Source organism: Triticum urartu, chromosome 4A (assembly GCF_056163025.1).
Source record: "Triticum urartu cultivar PI428250 chromosome 4A, HENAU_Tu73, whole genome shotgun sequence".
NCBI classification, from domain to species: domain Eukaryota; kingdom Viridiplantae; phylum Streptophyta; class Magnoliopsida; order Poales; family Poaceae; genus Triticum; species Triticum urartu.
Window position 1 is genome coordinate 68,073,197 of NC_141876.1, and position 11,933 is coordinate 68,085,129.

The 11,933-nt window shown below is 41.5% G+C and overlaps 3 protein-coding genes across 3 annotated transcripts; 1 reads left to right on the top strand and 2 right to left on the bottom strand.

The window, feature by feature from the left end:
* Positions 1-343: 343 nt before the first annotated feature.
* LOC125550696 (protein NLP2) lies at positions 344-6,470 on the top strand. The gene is made up of 6 exons (XM_048713763.2): positions 344-719; positions 1,114-1,952; positions 3,018-3,059; positions 3,147-3,824; positions 4,908-5,100; positions 5,273-6,470. Exons 2-6 carry the CDS (start codon positions 1,176-1,178, stop codon positions 6,277-6,279), a joined length of 2,697 nt encoding a protein of 898 aa, XP_048569720.2. The 5' UTR covers positions 344-719; positions 1,114-1,175; the 3' UTR covers positions 6,280-6,470.
* Positions 6,471-6,995: 525 nt separating this feature from the next.
* LOC147974823 (RNI-like superfamily protein) lies at positions 6,996-8,389 on the bottom strand. The gene has a single exon (XM_087517812.1). It carries the CDS (start codon positions 8,387-8,389, stop codon positions 7,229-7,231), a length of 1,161 nt encoding a protein of 386 aa, XP_087373938.1. The 3' UTR covers positions 6,996-7,228.
* A 21-nt stretch (positions 8,390-8,410) lies between these two features.
* Positions 8,411-10,563, bottom strand: LOC125550698 (uncharacterized protein At4g08330, chloroplastic). Its single transcript, XM_087517813.1, has 2 exons — positions 10,333-10,563; positions 8,411-8,759 (listed from the first exon to the last, which is right to left on the bottom strand). The coding sequence occupies exons 1-2, from the start codon at positions 10,356-10,358 to the stop codon at positions 8,411-8,413; spliced, it is 375 nt and encodes a 124-aa protein (XP_087373939.1). The 5' UTR covers positions 10,359-10,563.
* Between the last annotated feature and the right edge of the window lie 1,370 nt (positions 10,564-11,933).

The following is an 11,933-nucleotide window of genomic DNA, read 5'->3' on the forward strand; positions in this document are numbered from 1 at the left end:
CCAGCTCATTAGGATTCAAGTCATAGACTTGGCTCTGGTGTTTGTATTTCCCTGGATTTATTTCAGACTCACTGGCGATGTTTGTTATGTGGGAGCAGACATTTCCATGGACTACGAGGCGCCAGTGATGACTTCGTCAATCTCAAGATATGATGTCGAGCCAGTATTTGGAGGTGCGGTATAGGATGTGCATGCGTGCGTTCACAAGGGTGAGCGTACGTGGGAATCTGCACTTGTACTGTGAAATCTCATCGACAAGAAAATTAAAATCCGGGTACCTGTTTGTAATATCAAAAGAGTTCAAGCGCATGAACCGAAAGATTATGTGCAAGTACCAAACAGAGAGCAAAAAGACAGCAGATGAGCCGTGGCACGGGGAGAAGAGTTCCGAGTTCCTCCCCTACCGGCCGCCCTCTTATCATTCCTCCCCCGGCGAGAGGGAATCTTGGGAATCTCCTCCAGCAACCCACCTCACCTCGACTCTTTGAATCCACCGCGGTCCTGCCGCTTCTATAGAACTAGTTTATTCCCTTTCGTGCGCTACAAAAATCTTCTCTTTTTTTATACAGAAAAATAAGTGGCGATGATGGTGACAGGCTTGTGTTGGGGGTTCATGCGCACTCCCGCAGCTACTTAGGTATCGGGTCGCGAGGGTCGAGCGCCAGCGCTCCATTCCCCCCGGATTGGATTCTGGTTTCTTCGTCCAAGAATTACCCGAGGTATGAGGAGACATGACCCACCCGAGAGTTTCTGTTTTGAGCTTGCTTTCCTGAAGAACTGCTGTGCTGCATGAAATTATTCCCTTTTCCCTTCATTTTTCGATGAACTGCACTGTTTGACATCAAGTAGGACTAATTCTTGTACTACTAAGGAGCAGATATATATGATACTGAAATCTCACTTATTTTTGGAAGGGAAATCTTTTTTCTTTGAGGGTTTGGAAGGGAAATCTCACTTCATGTATATCAGTCGTTGCCATATGTGTGCTTTATTGTGCAAAATTGTTCCCTTCTGGGTAGAAGAAAGTGTAAATTCTACACAAAGGAGGATTCAGTGGGATTTCTGTTAGCAATTTATTTCATTAGATGTTGCTAAAAGTAAATGTCTCTGCAGGAATCGAAATTCTTTGTGTTTTGGTTCAGAAAGATTTGATCTTGGGAGGAGAAAGGTCAGGCATGGATGAGAATGGGACACCAGATTACAGCGGTGGGGGCTCGGACATGGACCTGCTCATGCTCTCAGGGTTTGACGACCTTGACAGTTTCCCAGAGCTCGGCGCCGGTCCTTCATTTAGTGACGGTATCTTGTCGTCTTTCAGTGTTTCACCTGCGCAGCAGGTGACACATATCTCACCTTCACCACCTTCTGTGGATGCTGAGGAGCAAGGTGATGTTTCCATTACTGATGGTAGTGATTGCTCTGTCAGTTTAGCCTCTAACGAGGTCATGAATGTGAGCGCTCCCACTGTCCCAAAGACAGTTTATGGCGGCGTCACCCTGACGGAGAAGATGCTCAGGGCATTGGCCATGCTTAAAGAAGCATCAACTGCTGGGCCAGTCCTTGTGCAAGTTTGGATCCCTGTAAGAAATGGAGATCACCAAGTGCTGACCACCTCTGACCAGCCTTTCTTGCTTGATGAGAGGCTCACAGGGTACAGGGAAGTCTCTAGGCAGTTCACATTCTCAGCCACAGAAGGACCTGGTCTGTTTCCTGGATTGCCTGGGCGTGTTTTCATATCCGGTATGCCAGAGTGGACATCGAACGTGATGTACTACAACACTTCAGAGTTCTTGAGGGTAGATTATGCGATTCGCAATGAAGTCCGGGGATCCCTTGCCATGCCGGTTTTCAACTCAAGTGGCGGCTCTTGCTGTGCTGTGTTGGAAGTAGTCATGACACAGGAAAAGGATAACTTTTGCTCAGAGATGGACAACCTTTCTAATGCTCTGCAGGTTGATGATTATTTCTTCCGCTGTTCCTAAAATTCTTCTTCAGAATTGGAATTACTACGCACTACAGTTCTGGAGAAATGCATGATAGTAAAAAAACTGCATGTTGCAAGATTACCTTTTCTTTTTATCTAACTGCTTGCTTCCAGTATAATAACTTCTTTTATTAAAGTATGCTGTTCAATTAAGCTGATACAGATTATCCAGTTGCAAATTTGGTTACTGCTGAAATCATTGCTTCGTCATTGTTTTCTTTGCAGTTCATTACAGATTCATATGTTATACTAAACAGGCACAATATCATGAACTGAAGCAGATAGTATCAAGTTTGTGTAATCAAGAGAGGTGATGTGCTTTTAGTGCACCTGATAAAAAAAATTATGTGCTTAGTGGAACCCCATTATTGGTGTACACCTTGCACTCTTCACTTGCGAACTAGATTACTTAAAAAGTTATTAAAAAATGTTATGTAGTGAAAGAGGTAATCTGCTTAGTGGCACTACTTTCAAACTAGAGAACTGGACAAATATACTTTCTTCAATCTTCTTAGAACTCACAGTAGTGGTAGTGGAAGTGCACTGTAGTACTGTATATGCTCCATAAAAAGCACTTCCTTTAATTATTCATATGGAAGTTTTAGCATAAGATATTTTACGGGTTTTAGCTTTCTTACACATATGTTGATTCTTACCAAAGTATTCCCTCCATTCCATAATGTACTGTATATTGACTCTTTGGAAATCAAACTTTACAAACTTTGACCAAGTTTGTAGAGATAAATATCTACATCTAGAATACCAACTACATAATCATGAGACATATTTTCATATTATATATAGCTGGTATTTTTTACATATAAATAGCTTTCTCTATAAACCTATCCAGTAGTTTGAAACTATCTACAGTTCAAACATGTAAATGAGTCGATGAAATTAGTAGAATTATTATACATGAACCGTATTTCCAAAATGGGTGCTAATTTCTGTTCCAATCCAAGCCTGTACACATATGATCTGTAAGCCCAAAGCATTTCTCATAATATTAATTGTGACATTTGTAATCTTGCAGTCTGTTCAGCTCAGCACTGTGCAAGCAAGGACACATCCTCAGGTACCATTATGCATTACTGTTGCGTCCATTGCACAGAAAAGACGTGTCAACATAATTGTTGAAATAACTCAATACTCTACGTTGCAGAGCCTTACTAGGAATCAGCATTCAGTATTGACGGAAATATTGGATGTTCTCAAAGCTGTTTGCCATACACACATGCTACCTTTGGCACTTGCATGGATTCCAGTTTGTCCCAACAGCAATTTGAATGTGTCAGCAGAGTATGGTGACCAGGCTATAAAATTTGGTCTGAGGAACAAAGATGTCCTTTGCGTACAAGAATCTGCCTGTTACATCAATGACATGAGAATGCATGATTTTCTCCGTGCCTGTGCAGAACACCCCCTTGAGAAAGGACAAGGTGTTGCTGGAAATGCAATTTTATCAAATCACCCCTTCTTCTCATCTGATGTGAGAGAATATGATATGCACGATTATCCGCTGGTACATCATGCCCGTAAGTTCGGTCTTCATGCTGCTGTTGCTATCAGATTGCGTAGCACATACACTGGCAATGATGACTATGTGTTAGAGTTTTTCCTTCCACTGACGTGCAAAGTTCGTGAAGAACAACAGCTCTTACTTGATGACATCTCAATGACCATGCAAAGAGTATGCAGTAGTCTGAGAACAGTTTCAGATGCTGAACTGAAGGAAAACACCATAATAATGCGATCAGCTATAAGATGCTCGTCATCTGATGTTTCTATTAATTCATGTGACCAAATTGATGTATCCAGTGAAGTCAAAAAATATGCTAAGGTTCTTTTTCCATTCTCAATTTTTATCTCCCTCCTTTCTCTCCTCCCTCTCTCTCTTCTGATTGGTCCAGGCTTTCTGTGCTCCAGTCCTTAATATTTTTCTAAAGGCCCAATTTCTTTACAATTGTAAGTTGGAACTCTGCAAGGAAATTTTGGTCAACAAACTACTGGATAGGTTTCCTGCATAACATTTTTTTGTGGCTCATTTCTTGTATTGTGCTGCAATATAGTTGTAGATGTCTTTTCCTGCCGCATCATCTTGTCAGCTCTTTATCTTCTTCTAATATTTCATAAAAGGTGTTCTTAGGTTTTGCAGAGCTTAACTAAAATGCGTCCTAAAAATAGAACATGTATACGATTACTCCATGTCGATTTTGAATCTTATCAAGTCTTTGTAGCTGAGAAGTTCAATATCTTTCCAGTTTATAATGCAGAGCTAGAGATCTGAATGCCGTTATATATTTTCCAGAAACTAATTTGGTGGTCATGTTAAATGAATATTTTTGAAACAGAGACTATATCCTAAACCAATTAGAATTCAAACACATGTGCTATAAGAAATCCTTGAGGAATCCTACTAGAAATGGGAGTCCTCCGTGGCAGGTGGGAACCAATGACGGGGCCGGCCATGGAACACAACCCAAGCAATCAAGTGGATACAAGACTAAAGCGAGAGGATAGGATTGTTCTGAAAAAAAGTAAGAAAGGTGGATGGATAAGAGACTAGGTTTCTTCAGCACTAGATTCTTGTATAGGATAAAGATCCAAGGGTCCTAAAGGGGTGATATGGCTGTGAGAGAGCGACAACCTTTGTACTTTGTGAGGTTGTGTTTAAATAATTCATGGTCAGCCTTGCCAAATCTCTTCTCTTTTGTCGTGATTGTTCGTTTTCATTATAATAGTACTCTCTATGGGGTTCATCTACATCTGTTTTGATAGTGTATACGTTCGTAAAATACCTGACAAACTCTTATCGGATCAAAGTCTGATTGAATCAGGAGGCTGTTGAGTGTAAGGGTATCTCAGTATAAATATGCCCTACAAATTAAAAACTAATGACTAATCTATTTCATTTGTTTTGCAGTTTGAACCTGGCAGCACATCTGAAAATTTTCAAAACTGCAGCTCAACAGGGAAGAATGTTAGCTTGACTGTCCTTCAGGAATCTACATCTGATAGGCTGAAAATACGCAGCTCAACGGAGAAGAATGTTAGCTTGAAAGTCCTTCAGCAATACTTTGCTGGCAGTTTAAAAGATGCTGCAAAGAGCATTGGTGGTAAGTTCTTCATGCTGTCACGGTCACTTGCTGGTATATATTTATACAAATCAATGGTTGTTATTCAGTTAGGTGATGAATCTGAACAAAGCACACCGTCATTTGAAAAATCCAAGTAACCATATGATGCTGTAGGTAAAGGAACTTACAGGAATCTTTTGTTCCTTTGCAGTTTGCCCTACAACGCTGAAAAGGATATGCCGGCAGCATGGAATATCAAGGTGGCCATCTCGTAAGATAAAGAAGGTAAATCGGTCACTACAGAAGATTCAGAATGTCATAAGTACTGTACACGGAGTGGAGGGAGAGATAAAATATGATCCTGCCACTGGATGTATTGTTTCATCTGTTTCCCATACCGAAGAGTCTTCAATGATGATGAATGTAGAACATCAAAGTTCTGATTCCCTGCCCATTGAATGCCATAAGTTCCAACCTGATTATGATGCATACCAAAGAGAACATCTAGGCCAAGCTGTACTCCACAAAGCACAGAATGACAAACGGAGCGAAACTCATATTAACCTGAATCCTGGAGGGTCATGCCGAAATTCAAATTTTGGCAGAACATCAAAAGGGCCACGGTGTCAGGATGCGTCAAACAGTTCGTATCTTACAAAAGAAATGATCTCTGCTGACGGTACGGATATGTGGGTTGAGGGAGCTGAGCAAAAGAACGTAGTGTGGAATTCTATTTCTATGCCACAGCAATGCAAAATTGAGATAGAAACAGACAAGTCTAATACAATTGTTGAGCAAAGCCTGGCATCTTCTTCCAGCATGACAGATTGCTCCAGTGGCGGTACATCCAGTGATGGGACTTTGAAGAAATGTTTTAAGAGTCGGTCAGTTGACGGAAGCAATGCGAGCATAGTTGTGAAGGCCGCTTACAAGGATGATACTGTAAGGTTGAAGTTACTACCATCCATGAAATACGAGAATCTGCTTGAAGAAATTGCGAAGAGGCTGAAGCTATCAGTTGGTGCATTTCAGCTCAAGTACAAGGATGATGAGGATGAATGGGTGATTTTAGCAAGCGATGCTGATCTCCAGGAATGCCTTGATGTATTAGACACCACCGGGTCACGCATCGTGAAAATTCAAGTACGAGATGTTCCATGCGCTACTAGAGCTGCTTCAGGTAGTAGCTCAATATCTCTGGTCGATAGGTCAGGGTGATGCCTCATGGTGCAAAACACTGGTGTTTTACTCATGACACATGGCTTTAGCAAGGCGCCGATCTGTAACATGTACTCGTGACATAGTATGGTAAACATGTTCATGTAAACCATTGCCAGGGGGTTCAACAGTGTTCATATTTTTTTGGAAGGGAGGAAAATGAATTTCTTTCATCCACCTATTCAAGATTTTGTCTATCTGGGACAATAGTCTACTCTGGGTCTTAGGTTTTGGCCGTGGTAGTTTTAGTTTGTCTCCTTCTTTTCTACCTTTGTACATATTTTGCGATGTACCATTAGTCTACCAGTGAACTGTGGTAGTACACCTGCAAACTTCAAAAAGGAAGGGAAAAGGGATCCTAAGTGTAGGGACACCTTTTATTTCTGAAATCATTAGGCCATCACGCTCTAATTATAAATTGATAGTATGTTTTATGTGGCAATTTCATGAGTGTTGCTGATTTTGAGTTATGGTGATCAGTATTTGATTTTATACAATTCTGGTCAGGATTTTTTTAGTTCTTATGTATTTACCTACATAAAAATGAAGTCTGGTTACAAAACATTGGTGTCACGCCAGAGCACAGTTATCGCATTAAACTTTCAAGGGTTTCGAGAATGAAAACTTTCAAGGGTTTACAAAGTAAGACAACAGATTTAGCTATCAAATTTCATGAGAACACTTCACAGCCATAAGGCAGAGCCGGGACATGCAGATAACGATAGCACCAAACTGACTTCTTACAGTTCATTTGTATAGTTATGGTTCTATCGGCAACATCCTTTACATCATCAACCAAATAAGTATGAACCGGAACAAATAGAATGCACACAGTGACGGCAAAGAACCAATCACTTGCTGTAATGACAAACACAACGGTGGCAACAAGGGCTGGCACCTTGTTCAAGTCAAAACTTTGACATTCTAACTAAAATTTCCAAGTTCCCGGTCACTGCAACCGGAATAAATCCTCGATTGAGGGGCCAATGGACATGGCTTCGTCCACCATTTGCTTCACACTGGGCCTAGCAATGCTAAATAGTGCCAGGCCATTATTTGTAATCTTGCCACAACCATGTATATGCAGGACCTCAAGGCGCACACATCCATCCTTGAGAGCATGCAATCCTTGGTCACATATGTTTCGGCAACGGTTCACATGAAGAATTCTTAGCTTGTTGCAGTTCAATCCAATCGCCGACCAACCAGGTAAGCGGACGCCATGACAGACAGCAAGGCTCCACTCCTCGATCAACGGACACCCACTAGCTATTGCCACCACAGAATCATCAGTAAGATAGCGGCACATCCTCAGATTCAGAACTCGGAGTTTCTTCATACTGCCAACTCCACCTAGGCAATCCAGCCCAGCTGAACTCCTTAGATTATACAAATTTATGTACTGGAGTCCACCACCACTCGATATGTCTAGCATTCCCTCTGAAGAAAGCATGCAGGACTCGGCTTCTAGGTAAGAAAGTGTACTTGGGCAACCTCTAAATCCAACACCAGATACACCTCTGCAATATGATATGATGAGTGCACAAATGTTTCGGCAATTCCTAAAGATTGAACTAATCCCTCGATCTGAAATGGCTGTGCAGTAACCAAGGTTAAGACTCTTCAAAGAATGACAGCCCTGGGAAAGACTTTCCAAACCAAGATCTGTGATATTTAAGCAGCGGTAAAGTTCCACTATAACCAAATTAGGACATCCGATTGACACTTGTGCTAGACCATCATCTGTTATACCAGAACAGGAGTACAATGAGAAGGACTGCAAAGATGTTCCAGAAACTCCCACTTCGTACAGAGCTGAATCAGATAGCTCATTAAGCCCCGCAAGGGATATCAACTGAAGATATGGAGAACGAGCCAACATCTTTGGAAGGCACTGGGCATGCTCCTTGTATGCTTTAGCATTAAACGAGAAATGAAATATTAGCGATTTTCGAGCAATGTTTCGAACCTTGAACCAATTCTTACAAGTTAACCCAAAAGCATTCCTGTCCGATTCACTTTCAAGCTTGTTAAATATAGAAAGCAGGCAATCATCAGAAAGGCAACTGATACAGCCTTCTATGCTGTCATCCATCATCTCCTTTTCCATATTCTGACTACACTTGACCAATTATTGAGTACCGTCTGAAAGTCGGAGAGCCTGGATCTTTATTAAATAGTTTTGGGATGTACCAGAGGAAGAACTTGCTGGATCAAAGCTACACAATACAGGTGGCTCACCGTATCCATAGCCAATAGATGATCCACATTTTCGGCACAGAAGCTTAGTTTTCGGCCGGTAGCTACGCCAGGTAAGGAAAGGAAAACAAGATATCTCGTCAACCTGAGTAAAACGGCTGAGATCAATAGAAGTGAATGAAATCAGACCCTTCTTCAGAGATTTTTGGTACGAGGATCCTACGTCAGATGTGCTTCTGTTAGAAGATGAAAGATTTAGAGCATATCCACAGGATCCACAGCTGCCAATAGACATGTAATTATTGTCAAAAAATCATGCAGAAAAAAAAAAAGGAAAAACCATACAGTACCAAAAATGTTTTGTACAGAAGGGGCATAGTAGCCCAAAAAAACTGGTGAAACAATCAAGCTGGTACTCCCTCCATCCGAAAAAGCTTGTCCCTCCTTGGTGCTAGATACATCCATTTGAGGGACAAGCTTTTTCGGACGGAGGAAGTACTTAGGTGTTATTAGCGATAAGAGTCATGTAACATTATGTCACCAGAAAGGTAAAATATACTCCCTCTGTTCACTTTTATAAGGCGTTGTAGACATTTCAGACAACGTGCAAAACAGCTCAATTTCAGTTGTCTGAAACGACTTATAAAAGTGAACGGAGGGAGTAGTACTTGGGTACAAAAAATGGCGAAACAATCAAGCTGATACTTAGCTGTTAGTAATAAGAATTATGTACATTATGTCAACAAAAAAGATCCATATATGTCAATACTTATCAATAACAGGTTCTGTTTATCCAATGTGTATCAACCCTAAATCCTTCCCAAGATTCCTTTATAATTTATTTTTATTGCATCATTGATAAAGAACAATCACAGAAATGCAATTACTGTGCAGCGATAGTCAAGAGAGTGTTCACTGCTGTAAATATATAAGTACTTAGTATCAAACATCACGATTCTGCTATTGAAGAAAACAAAAACAAGTCAAACCAAAGAAAAAGCCTGAATTGAGAAAATAAAAATAAAATAAGAATATTCTTTACAAGAAAAAGGAATCTTTGGTGATGCCTCGTACGATCCACTTTTACAACATGGCAAATCCCCAGTTACTAATTGTAATGCCTAGTGGTGCGAGGTTAAATGCTAGATGGTTGCAAGATTGTGGATGGTGCAGGTGCTTAAAGGACAAACTCCGTGGCAACACAAACGTTTCAAGTTTCATACGTTCACGTCAGCATGTCCACGTGTAACATGGTGTATTAACGTTATCATGCAAGGAGAATCCCCAAGAAAGCACGCGCCAAATAGATGGATCTCTACTTATACGTTGCAATTAATTAATTGCGCGCCAAAACCTCCAGCACCATGAATATTCCTGATATCATAAAGTCGACTACCACCAAGCTACAAAATAAGACATTCTATTCTTATTCGCAAAAAATAATAATCAGAACTGTTGTACATGGAGGTCATGGATGGGGGTAGCCCAATTCGCAGAACCGGCATGCAAACCAAGAATTCTGTTTACATCAGACAACAAAAGGCATCAATTATCCCGAGTAGAGATATCCCGAGTGAAGTACTGTAGGAGTAAATTCTACACCAAATAATTATGCAGTAGGCAACAGATTCTTTATCCTAGGTTCTTGATTCGTAAACTAAGACACCAAAATATACTCATCCGAAAAGCTAAGAACCTAGCAGAGCCACCTACGTAGAACAGCTCAGTACCCGAGAGCCTGACCCATACCCAATCCGCCCGAGACTCCAAGAACTCGCCCCTAATTCCCGCCCGAACAACCCAAGACGCCTAACCGGACAAATTGGGACGAGTAGATGGTATGAGGGCAATCACCTGTACACGACGTCGGGCAGGGACATCCTGGGGCGGCAAGATCGGATTGTGGCGCGGGGGTTCTCATGGATTGGGGCGTCAGATGGAAGGGATGACGGCCATTGTTTCGGTCGCGGAGGGGAGGGGACGGGAGCGGCGGAGGTGGGGGAAAGGAAACGGTGCGGATGATGATTTGGCAATTTTGGCAGCTGCGCACGAACTGTCCGTCGAACCGACGTGTGTACGACTCGGCCGGCTGTTGACTATTTGCTTTGCGATTCCGTCCGAGATAAAACTGACGCGTATTTCGTGTAAAGAAAAAAAAATGACGCGTTTTTGAATTGGGAGGATAACACTATTGTATGTTGTCATAGCATTTAAGCCGGACTTGGCAAATCCAGCACTCTAAACGTTCAAGAAGTCCGATGCGTTCGTGGACAGTGACCGATCACCCCTTAAGTTTTCGGGAGCCGGCTCCTCTGACTTGCAGGAGCAAAGATAGGAAATCTAAAGTGGTTCAATGTGTAAAACAACTGAGGTAAGTCAGGGAGTATAGTAGGCACCATATGTTGTACTCCCTCTGTAAACTAATATAAGAGCGTTTAGATCACTATTTTAGTAATCTAAACATTTTTATATTAGTTTACGGAGGAAATACATGATTACTGTAATGAATAACTATGGATAATCATGTGTTTGAATCACTGTTCATGCGTACGTGGTGAAGCAATGTCATGAAATATTGTTTCCTCTGACTTCCTTTGGAATGTTAGAGGATCTTGTTCCAAGTTTTCAATGCCACAATCAGGTACCTCATTTAGCAAACCCAAATCCACACAACCACATGCATTGTAATTAACTCTACAATCATGCATGGCTACTACATTAAGACATGCCATCGTACTACCAAAAATTGGCATGTTCAGACTAAGTATCCGAGGGGCAAGCCTTTCCTTGCCTGTTCGCATGCATATGGATCCCGGTTTTGGAAGTCCATTCAGTGGATTAAGCAGAAAATCCAGCCTAGGTTATCCTTCTCTATCGGCAATTATGAGGGCCCTATTTTTTTTCCAAACTGGGCTTTCCCCTTCCATTACAATTTGTTGAGAGTATGCCAATGTCATATCATATTTTTATAGAAGGGAGCAAATATGATACAAGAATCATTCGATCAATGCAAACATCAATCATCGGAACACCCAGACCAACCAAGACACAATACACCTAACTTTCAATAACGAAAATAAAAAGTTCTTCGTACTAGAGAATAAGTAACGCGGGGGTAGGGAAAGAGAAGAAGCGAGCTCGGGGCAACACCAGGAAACACACTGCCCGTGCCTGCCATCACGACACATGCCATGGGGGCAAAAACCTGATGTCACCCAAACTACCAAAACCTAGAGAAAACACAATAGTTATGATTTATCTTTTACAGGGGACCATAGATGAACCAAACCAACTACACAGTTCTCGAACCAAAAGCCAAACCAAACTAAGACGAAACACCAGGCAAAAAGGAGACGTTGGACTGCTTCTCGATGACCTGCAAATCCGAGGCTTAGGGCTCCTTTGATTCAAAGGATTTGCATAGGAATTTTGGAGGATTGGAATCCTTAGGATTT